This window comes from Phacochoerus africanus, chromosome 16, assembly GCF_016906955.1.
Source record: "Phacochoerus africanus isolate WHEZ1 chromosome 16, ROS_Pafr_v1, whole genome shotgun sequence".
Classification (NCBI taxonomy): Eukaryota; Metazoa; Chordata; class Mammalia; order Artiodactyla; family Suidae; genus Phacochoerus; species Phacochoerus africanus.
In genome coordinates, this window is record NC_062559.1 from 20,582,735 (window position 1) to 20,598,155 (window position 15,421).

Below are 15,421 nucleotides of genomic sequence, written 5' to 3' on the forward strand. Positions count from 1 at the left end.
GTTTGTCACCAGTCCTGTGATATAAAAACACTCTAAATATACCGAAAAGGGAGAGTCCATCAGACGTGCAGTCAAGGAGGAGATGGGGCTGTAACCTGGGTCCAAGGCCTCCAGGAGGCCCCGGGAAGCACCTACCTCATCCGGGGTGTCTTTTCCATCAGGTTGTGTGGCAGCTGCTCTGCGGGCGAGGTTTCCAGCACGAATGTTGCTAAGGTTGATCTGCCTCTCGGGAGGAGGCCCACCACGAGGCTGCCCGCGGACAATGATGGCACACCCTGAGAGGACCTAGGCGGGGGCGAAACAGAGAAAATCAGCGCTCTACAGGTAATACAGATGGTCCACTATTATGTCCCCAACCTCCAGAACAGTACTCGGCATCTTGGAGGCCCTCAAATTACCTGTTGAATGACTACGTGAACAAGACTGTTCTTAATTTTATAAGACAAAATGCCTACATAGAACCTGGGGCTAGATTCTCAAATGACTGACCCAAATACAAATAAGAATTAAACAAAATGATAGAAAAGTCATAAAATAAATAGCCTCAGGTGAAGAAGTGGGTGAGAAATGGAAAAAACCTTTGTCATTTCACCCCAACAAGCCAACCACTGCCCGTGTTCTTTCGATTACGAAGATGTTAAGTTCCTCCACCACCCAAGTTAGGAACTGAAACACTGGCCGCACCTTGGTTCCCTGGGTCCCTCTTTATCCTGACCATTGGGATAATCCCTCCCTTGCGTTTCTGTACACTTTAAATATTCATGTACACATCTCTACGCAATGTGGCGATCTCATTTCTCCTGTTTCTCAAGTCTCTAAACTGAGTCTACAGCACATATCCATCAGTGACTTGCTTCTTTGGCCCTTTTTGGTGGACCTCATTCATATCAAAACACTGTTCATTTTCACGGCTGCATAGTACTTCACTGTGTGAATCTATTCTACTTTTTGACAGGAACTCTGTCCAACAAATATATACATTCCAAGTTTTTAAAAAGTGCTGATTAACATCTCATTATCTCCAGTACCTTAAGCACACAGACCTTGATCTAAATGGTTCCTCCATAATAATACCATGACACACATAATAAAAGACTGTCTTCCTTATCTAGCTACAAGCCATGCTTTTCATTTTTATCCTTTGTCATCAAGTGTTCCCAGCAATTAAACTCTACAGCTTCCAACCAGTCTGGCTAACAGCCTTGAGAACCCATTGCCTGGGTGTCACCCCAGGGCTCTGAGGGCTAAGACAAGCCCTCAGACAAAGGAAAGTCAGGAGAGAACAGATGTACTAGCTAGAGCAAAGGATGGCTGGTATTTCTGAAATGAGAAGAAGGAAGAAAAGGGAAAGAACTTGGAAATGATTCATTTACAGTTAATTCTTTACAAGCAGCAAAAGGCACACCATAGAATACCTGCCTTGAAACCACTCATGTACAAACTCCATCAGGACTGACAAACCCAGATCAAACAAACCAGAGCATCTGTCTCAAAGGCCTATTCCTCGATTTTTGTCAAGTTTTCACAAAAAGTACTAAAGTACTCCTAGGAGACCTAGTCCCTCTTGGGAAGCCAGCTGGAAACTCACCTTGGCTGACCAGTGAGCACAGGCCCAGACTAGGAAACGATCCTTATTTTTCAAGTTGGACAAAGTCCACTGAAAAGCTCAAGAACCGGAGCTCCCGTCACAGCCCAGTGGAAACAAATCTGACTAGGAACCATGAGGTTGCGGGTTCGATCCCTGGCCTTGCTCAGTGGGTTAAGGATCCGGCATTGCCGTGAGCTGTGGTATGGGTAGCAGATGCAGCTCGGATCCTGAGTTGCTGTGGCTGTGGTGTAGGCCAGTGGCTATAGCTCCGACTGGACCCCTAGCCTGGGAACCTCCATATGCCATGGGAAGCATCCATAGAAAAGGCAAAAAAAAACCCTCAAGAACCCAGTGACTAATCGGTACCCTCTTTCCCCCTAAATATCAGCAAAGTGTTACCCTGAATACAGGCCTCGACCTAGTAAAGCAGGTCCCTGGGAGACAATGGTCTATAACTATATCCTGGTCCCGTTAAGGGCTTTGATAAACAACTTGGATGTAGGAATTTTGAAAAACCTCCTTTGTATACCGCCCCCTCCCTGAATGCTGGTCTGAGTCTGAGGACTGCTGTCAGAGCTTCTCTGCATCACTGCACCAAACATGCCCCTGGGACCAGTCAATACTGGAACTAACATTAGAGAGAAGTGACTCTACAGGCGGCTCAAGACCTTCTATACTATTGAGGAATCAAAGGCAAGCAGCAGTCACCCAGCCAACCGGGGTCAAACACTTCACGGCCTTCTCCTGTCTTAGGCCAAGAGGACAGATAAGCAATAAGGACAGATATTCACGGGGGCAGCCACTGCTATTCCTGCTCCCCCAGGAGGCGAGGGCTGACATGGCTACATCTTTCCTCTGAAACTCTTCCCGTCACTCATTCGGCCACAGTCTTGGGGATGAGACAGGAAAAGACCGTCTGTAGGCCATTAGGGAAGGAAGAGATCCGTCCATACGAGAAGAATTCATTTCCTTCCTGTTCTTTAGAGTTTGAAACACACTCCACCTCCTTTGAGCTCTCTCCCTCTCATCTTCCAAGTACCATTAAACTCCCCGCCACCTGCCTTACTTGCCAAGGGTCTTCATTCCAGCTCTTCCTCTAGGGCAGAAATTGGCACAACATTGTACGTCAACTGTCATTTTTAAAAAAGAAAGAAAGTTTTTCCTCAATAAAAACACTTAATGGCCTGCTCTTGTCTAAGGTCTCCAACCAAATAAAGCCAAGGGAAATAACTTCTGGGGGGAAAAGTTAAACCAGAAAAATACAAAAATACAAAAAAGACCAAGGGCCTATGTATCAAACTTAACTTGTATCTCAAATGGCACCAAAACAAGACATTTTTCCTCTGTAAATGATAAGACCTGACATCTAAGTTGATTACTTACAATTTTATCCATTGATGGATTCATTTATTAATTCAACACAAATTTACTGAAAGCCATCTGCATGCCAGGCATTGTTCTAGGCAAGTCAATTACTTCAGTGAAATAAAACAGACAAAAATGTCTGGAGAGCTGACATTCTAGTGGGGGGAGCCAGACAAACAATAAACAAGTAGAATATTGTTTATTCTCCAGAATTTTAATTTCAGAAGAATAATGTTAAGATTGAGAGGAAACTGTCAGGGGTAATTGTTCTGCCAAAGCTGTACTGATTCATGTTGCAAACTTTCGTGGATGTGGTAATTATCCTTAATTGCTAATTTATAGGGCATAGAAAGCAAGTCATATGGTAACTGCTTTATCCAATTATATTAATAAAACGACATGTTCTAGAAAAACGATCTTAGCCCTACCTGATACAGCAGAATGTTTGTGAAAACAGCTGTCACAATGAGTCAGTTTGACTGAGGTTATGGATTTGACATTTCTCAGCTCTGCCAGTAAAGGTTGCAGAGAGATGAGGTGCGATTCAGAGGACCTGGCTTCAGGGCACAAGCCAGCTGAGAAGGAAAACGGGACTCTAACAGCTCAAACTCACTAATAAGTTTACTGGGGGATTTACCTACAGTGAAACCTGTTAGGGGCAGCTCCTAAAACTCTGCCCAGCAACAGAAACACCACCTTAAATCATCACTAGATACTGATAAATGGCTTAGTTTAACTCTTAAACCCCAACCCCATGAACACCAGAAGAGAGCTATACAAACATCTAGCCACACTATGTGTTCAGGGCAAAAAAAGTGATGGTACGGAAATCCTAAGTACTTCAATAAACCCGGTATATTTTTTCACAGCTCCAAAAGCAAAAATCATCTTGGCCTAAGAATACTATCTTATTAGCTCTACAAGGAGGACTGGCTTAACAGGTTTATCTGCCTGTTAAAACAAGAATATCTTTGGGAGTCTCCGTTGTTGACACAGCTAGTTAATGAACCCAACTAGTATCCATGACAATGTGAGTTCAATCCCTGGACTTGCTCAGTGGTTTAAGGATATGGCGTTGCTGCGAGCTGCAGCATAGGTCGCAGACATGGCTCGGATCCTGAGTTGCTGTGACTGTGGTGGAGGCTGGCAGCTACAGCTCCAATTCCCAGGCTTGGAGTTGAATCAGAGCTACAGCTGTTGGCCTACATCACAGCTGTTGGCCTACACCACATCAACTCGGGGTCCGAGTGGTATCTTTGACCTACACCACAGCTCACAGCAACAGTGGATCCTTAACCCACTGAGGAAAGCCAGGGATCGAACCTGCACCCTCATGAATGCTAGTCAGATGTGTGAACCACTGAGCCACGATGGGATCTCCCAATACAAACATCTTCTGAGAAACAACACAGCAAATAGAATGAATTCCTTTCCCTCTGTGGCAGAGAAAAGGAACCAAGTCACTGGGCTGAACAATCCGTAACTGCCACCCAGAAGCTTACAAGGGCCACAGCCCAAAGGCTGCACATTTAGAGGACAAAGAAGCAGGCCAGCGACACTTCTCTGGACCAGGTGTTTTCTCCACCTAAAAATACCACCCAGCAGTGGGGAAGAACTATGGTGCACTTTAATGAAGCAAAAAACTTCTAAAGAAACGGAATTAAAGCAAGAGGAGAACTAAAAGAAAAAAACTAACTTGGAGAAAATCTCAGAGGGTAAATCCGGAAAAAAGCTTCCTGGCAGCCAGAGAGGTTGCCTCCACAGGAAGAATCATCACTTGAACATTCACAAGTCATTTAGACAAAGAGCATGCAGTCCCAGAGGAGCACAAGCTGCGTCGTCTGCGAGGTCCTTCCCAGGATGCGCGCCACCGTGGCCGGCTCTTTCCTTCTCTTAGGGGCAAACGTAAATGAGGGCCCAGAATTCAAACCCAAGGACCTGGCAGCCCATGGCCTCGGGGCTGGCCATCTCACTTGCACTGGGTGCTCCTGCAGGAGGGATGGGTGTGAGCTGCTGCTCCAGGGCCAGCTGTACGATAAACCAAGCCTCGGTTTGCGAAGAGGCGAGTTCAAATCTCATGAGGACGCTAACGACCGTCTGTAGAGAGAGGGCCACTCATCAGAGCATCTAAGCAAAGCCCTTTTATTTTACAGATGAAAAACTCTGCAATCGAAACAGGTAAAGTGACTTTTGCTTAAAATAAAATTGAGCCCTGGGCAAGGACTAGACCTGAAGCCCCCGATCCCGATGTTCCACTTGGCTGCACGGAGAAACAGGCTCTTGGGGAAGCTGCTATCTGTTAAGCCATAGGTGAGGTTACCTACTGATTACATCTTTCCCACAGTTAAAAATCTCCATCCCCGTGTGCCAGCAGAGCAGGTGTCAGAGACCAGACCACTAGGTAGAGCTGCCGTGAGCTGGCAGCCCCAAACCAAACCCATGGTTACTAAACACTATCAGATGCAAGGAAAGCAGACTTAACAGTCCAGTTTTACAAAAGACGACCCAGAAAGGAGACACAAAGGAAGAAAACTTCAGAATGATAAAAAAGCAGCACTGGCAAACTACAGCCCACTGGCCAAATCCTCCTTCCCACCTGTTTCTACACAACCTATGAGCTAAAAATGTTTTTGTTTTCTGTTTTTTTTTTTTTAAAAGGGCATTATGTAACACATGAAAAGAGCATGAAATTCAAGTTTCTGCATCCATAAATAAAATTTTATTGGAACAGAGCCAAGCTCATTCGCTTATATAATTTTGTCTATATGCTTGCTTTCCCACTAGACCAACAGGGGTTGAGTCGCTGCTACAGAATCCGAATGGCCCACAAAGGCCAGAACATTTACTACCTGCCCCTTTACAGAGTCAGTCTGCCAGCCTCTGATATAAAACATTACAAGGGAGTGCGATGAGAACTAGTTTTATGGTAGTCTAAGCAGTACGTGCACAGCAAAAAATAAATTCTGGATGACCACTTCAAGTTACACAAACTGCTCATTTTTATAATCAGAGAAAGGGCAGTGGTAAATGGCAATAAGAATTCGGTTTCAGGAGTTCCCGTCGTGGCGCAGTGGTTAACGAACCCGACTAGGAACCATGAGGTTGCGGGTTCGGTCCCTGCCCTTGCTCAGTGGGTTAACGATCCGGCGTTGCCGTTGCAGACGCGGCTCGGATCCCGCGTTGCTGTGGCTCTGGCGTAGACCGGTGGCTGCAGCTCCGATTCAACCCCTAGCTTGGGAACCTCCATATGCCACGGGAGCAGCCCAAGAAATAGCAACAACAACAATAACAACAACAACAAAGACAAAAAAAAAAAAAAATTCGGTTTCAGAATCTGATCCATGTCAGAGGTGACTTTTGAAAGTTCACTGGCTGTATTAGCCTCAATTTCCTCATTTATAAATTAAGTATATCAGAATATCCATGAGAGGTGTTATGAAGCCTCAACAAAGGAACAAAGCCCTTAGCACAGAGGTTGGTTGGCTAAAAGACCCAATGAATAGTAGCTAACACTGTTGTTATAAGAAATGGCTCGGGGCGTTCCTGTCATGGCTCAGCAGAAACGAATCTGACTAGTAGCCATGAGGACACAGGTTCGAACCCTGGTCTTGCTCAGTGGGTTAAGGATCTGGCGTTGCCATGAGCTGTGGTGTAGGTTGCAGATGCAGCTCAGATCCTGCATTGCTGTGGCTGTGGTATAGGCTGGCAGCTACAGCTCCTATTTGACCCCTAGCTTGGGACCCTCCATATGCCGCGGGTGCAGGAAAGGAAGGAAGGAAGAAATGGCTTGGGCTCTTGGGATAGAACATGATGGAAGATAATCTGAGAAAAAGAATATATATATATATATATATATATATATATATACACACACACACACACACACACACACATATATATGTATACAGGCTGGGTCACTTTGCTATACAGCAGAAATTGGCACAACACTGTAAACCAACTATAATTTAAATAAGAAATTTTTAATTTAAAAAAAAAGTCTCAATAGTTCCCACCATGGTGCAGTGCACTGGGGCTCAGGAGGTGTGGGTTTGATCCCTGGCCTGGCATAGTGAGCTAAAGCTGTGGTACAGGACGCAGCTGCAACTCAGATTCAAGACCTAGCCCAAAAATTTCCATATGCCACGAGTGTGGGCATTAAAAAAAAAAAAAAAAAAGGCTCAAAGTGTGATCTGAGGTAAAGATTAGAAGTCTATGTACCATAGAAAAAGAACCATTTCTTCTTGAGGTTTAAAATAATATCACCACTGAATTCGACCAGAAAGAATTAGATAAATAATCCATAATCTGGTTCCCCTGCTTTATCACCTGAGATACCTACTGTCTAGGAAAGTGGACTTCGATTTTCAAATCTCCGGCCTCAGAGATAATGGTAATTAAGTATTATATCTTAGGTCTATATTGCTAATTTTTTTTTTTAATTTTTTTGGCCATGGCATGCAGCAGCTTGATGTAGGATCCCAGTTTCCAGACCAGGGTTCGAACCCGGGCCACAGTGGTGAAAGCACCAATTCCTAACCACTAGACCACCAGGGAACTCCCTGTACTGATCTTCAACCTTGAGAGTGTCTTGACCATCAGAGCCTCAGATGACCAGGAATCTGCAATGCATCTTCGTTGGACCATAATCTCAAGTCAAAAAGCTTTCCAAACTTCGTGATGTTTCCTCACTTGTGAGTGAGGACAACACTACTGCCGTCTTCTCCAGACATTAAGATCATTAAGGGAGATGCCCCATGGTATCTGACACCTAGTAGGTACTCAGGGAATGCGCAGGGCACACTGGTCTCCCTCTCCTCTGTCCTATCTACTCCTCGCCATCCTCACAGCAACCTCTGAGCAAGCAGAGCAGGCACTGCTATCCTCGTGTTACAGATGAGGAAACTGTGGCCCAGTGAGATGATGGCATCAAGACTAGAACACAGGTCTCCCCAGACACTTTCTCATAAACCCCAAGTACTAAACATCTGACATAAGAGCTAGGAAGCAAGGCTGTAACTGGCACAAATAGAGGCCAGCATGAAGGAACTCAATCTTCTGGAAGCCAGAAGACGGCCCTCCACAGAGCCAGTCTCATAGCCCACGCTGAGCTCCACTGTGGTCAAGAAACCAGAGTTACTCAGAAATACGAACTCAGCAGCAACTGCGGGGCAGGCAAACGCCAAGTGTCATTACAGAAAAATCCATTCCAGTTGTCAAAAGAGGTTTTCCAGGGTGAGCAATCGTCACGTGTGAAAATTACCAAAGGAAAAACCCAAAATGAATTGACTCCAGAACATAAAAAAGATAATCACTATAGGACTTTGACTCCTCTACCAAGTGTTTAGGGTCAAACACTATTATTAAAGCTAAAGGAAAATTACTGCAGTGATCCCGGCTTTTTGCTGTTTAAAACGGCCCCCAGGCACAGTCCCGGAGTGTCCCTAAGCACAAAGAAAGCCACTGTGATGTGCTTTACAGACCAAATATTAGACCATTTTAGTTCGGCACAAGTTACAGTGCTATTGCTCATGTGGTCAATGTTAATGAATCAACACTACATATTAAATGTCTTTAAACAGAGACACATGGAACAAGGTCATGTATCTATCACTTGGTGACAATGTGGTGACCAGAGCTCACAGGAACTCTGTAATTCTCACAGCGGCAATGGTCCGAAAGTCACTAATACAGTGCTTGTGACTTGACAGAACAGAGCTCCCATAAATACGGACTGTACATGATAAATGCAAAGACGATGATATGGCAACCGGGGACTCCGGGGGAAAGGGTCACAGGAGTTACTTATCCTATTTTTGCAACTTTTAAGTTTGAAATTATTTTTAAATAACATTTTTAAATACTTTTTAAAGGTACAAAACATACTACAGGCTACTTTAGAGCCACAAGGATAAAAAACTCCTAGAACCATCTCCACCCTTCCCTCCCTCCCCCTCTGCACACACAATTTAGGGAATGAGTGTCAAACTGAACCAGGGACAAAAGCCCCTCCGTGCCCCCGTTTCTTAGTCTCCTAGGCCTTCTGTATTTCCCAATAGCAGACACAAGCAGTTACTAATTAAGGAAGTGAGGGAACGCAGAAACAAAAAGCAATTAAACAAGAAAAGGACAGCGATTCAGTAATAAAACAGAGTTCCAGTTCCTCCTCAAGAGATATAGAGAGCAACCTGATACATGTCTTTGATTGGGGGGGGGGGTCTGACCCAACTGAACCCCATCATCTTCAACTGAAACAAAGAAAGGCGGGGAGGGAGTCTAGTATCCATGAGGATGCAGGTTTGATCCCTAGCCTCACTCCGTGGGTTAAGGATCCAGGGTTGCTGTGAGCCGTGGTGTAGGTCGCACACACAGCTCAGATCCCTCCTTTCTGTGCCTGTGGTGTAGGCCAGCAGCTATAGCTCCAATTCGCCCCCTAGCCTGGGAACCTCCATGTGCTGAAGGTAAGGCCCTAAAAAGACTATAAAAAGCTGGGGGGGGGGGGGGGTTTCCCTGATGGCACAGTCAGTTAAGGATCCAGTGTTGTCACTGCTGTGGCGCAGGTTCAGTCCCCAGCCTGGGAACTTCTGCTTGCCTCAGCCAAACAAAACAAAAACAACAACAACCAAAAAAAAAAAAACACCAAAGAAAGGAGAGAAGTAAGTTTGCACAGAAAGCTTCTGAAGACAATTATAGACCAGCAGCACCTGAGAGCTTGTTGAAATTGCAGACTCAGACCCTACCTGGACCTACTGATTCAGAAGCTGCCTTTTAACAGGATGCTGGGGTGATGGTGTGCACACTGAGGTTAACTCCCCACCTCTGCATTCCAGCTGGGGCACAGCCTGGCTCAGACATGTCCTCCAGCAAATCCAGCTTAAACTTTTTACTCAAAGAGGCCTTCCAATCCCCAGACTAGGTCAGACACATGATGTACATGCTCAGAGCTCCTGTATCTCTCTTCCACAGAATCCATCACAACATTAAACAGCATAATTATTGTTTCATATCAGTTTCCCACTCCACGCTGCCAGCTCCCTCCGGGCAAGGGCTATGTCTATCTTGTTCACTCTGGTCGCCCTAGAGTCCAGAACGAGACCAGAGACAAAGTGAGCATTCAGCGTTGTTCTTTAAATAAATGAATGGTCCTAGTATGTATCAAGCACAAGCATCAAGTGCTCGACTCTGGAAAGAAGAGATAAAAACAATTAAAACACAGTCCGTGTCCTTAAGCAGCTCATAGCTTGGTGGATTTTTGTGGAAGCCCGCAAGAGCCGAGCTCTTCAGAGCATGCGCTCCACTCACAGCTGCTTTTCCTGGTCCTCTGCCAAATGACAACAGGTAGCCCAGAAGTTCTCCAAGGCCTTCCATGGAACCCCTCCCAAGCAAGACCTACAGGCAAGCCTGTTCTCCCCTCCTCTCCCCCTTACAGGTGCTCCCCTCCCCAAGTTCAATACCTTGTCCAGCCCTCTCTCACAGCAACCCAACTGTCTCCAGCATCACTTCGCTCTCCCCAAAGAAGCCTGTTATCTCTGGGAACATATTCTTCAACTTGCTTTCTTCCTCAGCTGTCCTATTCTGAGATGTCAAATCTCCCCTGTTACCTCCTTCAAGAAATTCTTACCAGAGTTCCCATCGTGGCTCAGTGGAAACAATCTGACTGGCATCCATGAGGATGCAGGTTCGGTCCCTGGCCTCGCTCAGTGGGTTAAGGATCTGGTGTTTCTGTGAGCTGTGGTGTGGGTCACAGGCGTGGCTCGGATCCATTGTTGCTGTGGCTCTGGTGTAGACCCTCGGCTATGGCTCCAATTTGACCCCTAGCCTGGGAATCTTCATATGCGGCTGGTGGTTCGGCCCTAAAAACAGTCTTACCTCATTTCCAACCACTCCACTGACTGTTTCCTGTAAGCTGTCAAGTCTGTTCTCAACAGAAACTGCTCATATGTATATCCCAGACCACACTGGAGAACTCTCCCAATTAACTAATTCAATAGTCAATTGTCATCCCACTTTGCTCAGTCATTTCCTCTATCCCCACAGTGATACTCCAGCTGAGCAGATGCTGTCATCTCTCCTATGAGAGTCGCCATGATTCTCATGTTCATTCTTGTTTGACAAGAATCTCTTGATAGATGTACATCCCAAAGCCAATATCCAAATACCATGGAAACAAAAACCTATCTACATGTCTAAACGGATAGCAAGGGAGGCAACTTTTTTCATTTAATCTCTAGAGAAGATGCTCACAGAGAAACAGAAGTGGAGGCAAAGAACACACTGACAGGGAAGTGCTCAGTGGAGAAGACAGACAAACTGCAGCCACGCTCAAGCCAGCTCACGGCTCTCCCCAACAGGCTCAGAAGCCACCCCCCCACCCCACCCCCGCAACGAGATCCCAGGTGGAGTACAATGCAGCCACTAAAACCATCAAATTCTAGTCTCTACGGCTTTGATGTGAAGATCTGTTCTAAGCACTGACTGTGCACAAAGTATTACAGATGTATTCATTTGTCTGTCATGAATGGGGTTAAAAATTCCAAGGGCACACCTTCTGAATACCTTCACATTGCAGCCTGTAGTAGTATTTACCAAACAGTGATGGACTAGAGCCTTAGTCCAAAGATTTGGTTTAGGGACTACGAGACACCTTAAAGCACTTAAAACACTTGAGGAGTTCCCAAGATGGCTCAGCGGAAACGAATCTGACTAGCATCCATGAGGACATAGGTTCGATCCCTGGGCCTCGCTCAGTGGGGTTAAGGATCTGGGGTTGCTGTGACTATGGTGTAAGCCAGCAGCTACAGCTCTGATTCAACCCCTAGCCTGGGAACCTCCTTATGCCTCAGATGCGGCCCTAAAAAGACAAAACAAAACAAAAAACACCTTTAAAAAGTCACCAACTGTTCTCTTAAGCACCTCAAAATATACACTTCTAGGGTATCTGTCAGCCTATTTTGCGCATTTCAAATTGCTCAGATACACTTTGCACACAGGCCCACTCTGCTACCATATACGTGTGAGGAAGGCGGAAGGCCTTATTTCTCTTGAACATATGCGCTGGCCCAGCAAGTATGGGAGGCAACTCCCCCAAAGATAGGTCTTCTGTTAAGGAAGCTCAAGAACTAAAAAAAAAAAAAAAGGTGCTGTGATGGCAAAGCCTTTTCTTCCTCCATTTAGGGGCAAATGGAGGTAACACACGTAAGGTAGGACAGAGAGGCCTAGGATCACATTCCAGGTAACAGGGTCCACATATCCAGCCCTCTCCACCCCAACTCTCTTTCTTCCTCAACTCCAGTGCTCAGAGAAGAGAAGTGTAGCCACGATCCCTGATGCAGAAGGGAGGAGCGCAAGCTACCACTTTCCCGGCCTCACCTCTAACTTCTCCTCTCAGGCTGCCATCACCGGGTCCCTGGGCAAAATGTACACTATGCAAAACGGCAAATCCCACACTTAAAAAGGGAGCACCAGACACAGTTAGTGAAAGTATGAGAGAGATCTGGCAGCATCCTAGAGAAACCAAGATTACTGCCTCTACTGGTCCCTGGGTTTGCTTCCCTAAAGCCCAATGAATTTTTTCTTTGAACTTACAGAATAAGAATGCTAGGTAATTGAGCATAATAAAAAGTGGAGAATGGATCTCTCAAGAATATCTAATATATTTACTTCGGCTTATACGTAGGACTGTAGAACTTGGGGGAAGTCAGGCAACTTCCATGCCACCCATGAAAAATATTAATTTTCCCATTTTAGTGTCCAATCCACTTTGGAAACTTGTCCTATTTGAAATGTGGACGGTCAATTTTAGATGTCAAAATAAAGAAGTGCAAACCACAAATCTATCATAAATCCCTGAGAGCCTTCTATTGCTAAATTAATGTACCATTCCAGGATTCTTCTTACCATTAAAATCCTACAGAGACCATGATGAAGCCCCTAACACAGCTGGAGATGACACGCGCCATGCTTTCCCCACTATGTGCTGGTGGCCGGCACACCGCCATCCTCCACCACAGCACACAGATGGCTATTCGGCCACTATCTGGAATTTGCTTGCAAGTACTGCCCAGAGGAGACTGCGCCTCCATTTCTATTCAAAGTGCCAATAATAGGAGTTCCTGTTGTGGCTCAGTAACGAACCATGAGGATGCAGGTTTGACCCCTGGCCTCCATCAGTGGGTTAAGGATCCGGTGTTGCCGTGAGCTGCGGTGTAGATTGCAGACGCAGCTCGGATCCCGAGTTGCTGTGGCTGTGGTGTAGGCCGGTGGCTATGGCTCTGATTTGCCCCCTAGCCTGGGAACCTCCATATGTCTCGGATGAGGCCCTAAAAAGACAAAAAAAAAAAAAAAGTACCAATAATATTCAATTTACCCTATATTATCACAAAAGCCCAGCTCTGGAATTCCCGTTCACCTTTTTTTTTGTAGGTGGGGGGGTGGGAGGGAGGGACCCTCTTTCCAATGAAAAACAAGATAAATGAACATCTTTAACATATAAAGTGTAGAAATTTCTCAAGACAGTTTAGAGCCAGCTCAGAATCAGGGGGCATCTTTACCATGTTTAGCTTCGGGCCATCAACCCCTTTCGGAAACCTATCTTCCCTGTTCCTCAGATACTCTGAGTCCCGGGTGTATTATTCTCCCTACCCTGGCTCTCAGCGTCTCCTGCTGGTAATCAAAGAAACACATGCTCTTCTGCCCCAAGAGTAAGAGGTGCTTTCACGACAAGTGCCAGGGCAGGCACCAAAGAATTCGGCGGCAGGCCAGCAGTGTGGCCAGCAGCCCGGCTCCCAGCCGGAGTGGAGATGACTGACAGGGGCTGGGCCTGGGCGCTACCCAGAGCCCGCGGGAGGTCTCAGGAGAGTCTCAGGCTCTCGCAAGAGAGGAGTTTAACGAGCTAGCTTGGCTTTTAAGTCACAGAGGCAGCCTCCTGGCCTCTGGGCTGTGAAAGGGCTCACCTGCCAGGGGTAATAACACAGGCAATTACCGCACACAGAATAGCAGATCTCAGCGGGGCTCCAGGACCCAGGGGCGCGGAGTCCCCCTCTCCCCTTACACACAGAGGGAAGGAACGCCAGGAAGAAATGCCCCACTTTCCGTAGAGACCTAGGACAGGCCCACTCCGGGTAAGCAGATAAATTACCCTGGCAGAGGAAGTTACTGCTGGGGGCTGTTGCCAGAAGGAAAAATGCCCCGGGTGTTAAAGACTATATAGAAAACAGTGCCTCCTCCTCCTCCTGGAACAGAATTCATAGTTTAAAAGTTCACCAACATCACATTCCAGGGACTGGAAACACACAAACTTCTCATTCTGGACCCTCTCCCTACGGCAGCTTCCAGCAGGCCTCTGGCACTTCAGGCAAGTTGCCTTAAACCTGCACAGCAGACGGCTCACAGCTGCTTTCAGGAGCGTCTGAGTGTTCCCACCCGTACCTACCATTTCTGCTGTCTTTTGTCTCATCCCTTTTAGTCCTCTGCTGCTATCAAGACCTGTCACTTTCACCATTTCCCCAGAAAAGATGTTTAAAACAAAGAAACTGATCTGAAAATATCCCAGCTGATTTTTCCAACCCCTCCGTTCTTCCAGAAAACTTTCAGTCTTTAACGTCACGAGATCCTCCCCTTCCACCGTAAAACAAGGTTACCTGCCTCTATTTAACCGCAGCATTTTAATGAGAGTGACAATTAAAATCTCATCAGCCCAAAGTGCTACCTGGAGTCAGGTGTACAGCCTGGTCCGAAGCCTGGGCTGCCTACGCTCCATAAAAGCCTGGAGACCACCCTCCTCTCAGGCCACCCTAGCAACTTACAGGACCATCTGCTTGGGTTCATACGGGCCCCTGTGACTGTGCTACCCCACACTCTTCCTTCAGACTTGCCTCTTCTTACGAAACCCACTAAACCTCCATTTCATCCCTCAAACCAGAACACTGTCGAGAGTGAAAAAGGGGGTGTTACTGATAATTATGGCAAGACAATAGCCCCTGGGCAGACCTGGATGTGAGTCGCTCAGTCCTGACAAAGGTAAGAGGCTGTTCCTTGCAAATATCCAATTTGGGCCCTTTCTACTTACTGTTCCTCTCTGCCAACTCCCCAAAGTGACAGTCTTCCAAAGGAGACCAGAAAACCCCCAAATCTGGATTACCTGGTCCACCTTGGAGCAAAGAGAATAGAAACCATTTCACATTGTAACGGAAAATATTTTCTAAATATATCAACTTCAACTTTTTAATTCTAATTGATTTTTACTTTGTTTTATTATTCAATGAATGTATTACATTCATAGTTGTACAGTGAGCATCACAATCAACTTCAACACTTAATAAGTTCTTTGGGGGGGGGGGGAGGCAGACAAAATGCAGGCGGGTCCTCAAGTACCAGAGGCTAGAGGGCTGCTGGGAGGAGGGGCAGGGAGCCAGAAGGAGCCAGAACTTTGCCAGTTCCATTTCTGCCAGATTAGCCACACCTGTGCCACGG

The 15,421-nt window shown here is 46.2% G+C and overlaps 1 protein-coding gene across 2 annotated transcripts in view; it reads right to left on the reverse strand.

The window, feature by feature from the left end:
• Positions 1 to 15,421, reverse strand: part of SND1 (staphylococcal nuclease and tudor domain containing 1) — a 392,960-nt gene that overhangs the window by 365,195 nt on the left and 12,344 nt on the right. For both annotated transcript variants that reach the window (XM_047762976.1, XM_047762975.1), the window contains exon 2: positions 136 to 285. In XM_047762976.1, coding sequence (XP_047618932.1) covers positions 136 to 285 — 150 coding nt within the window. The remainder of the gene's footprint in view (positions 1 to 135; positions 286 to 15,421) is intronic.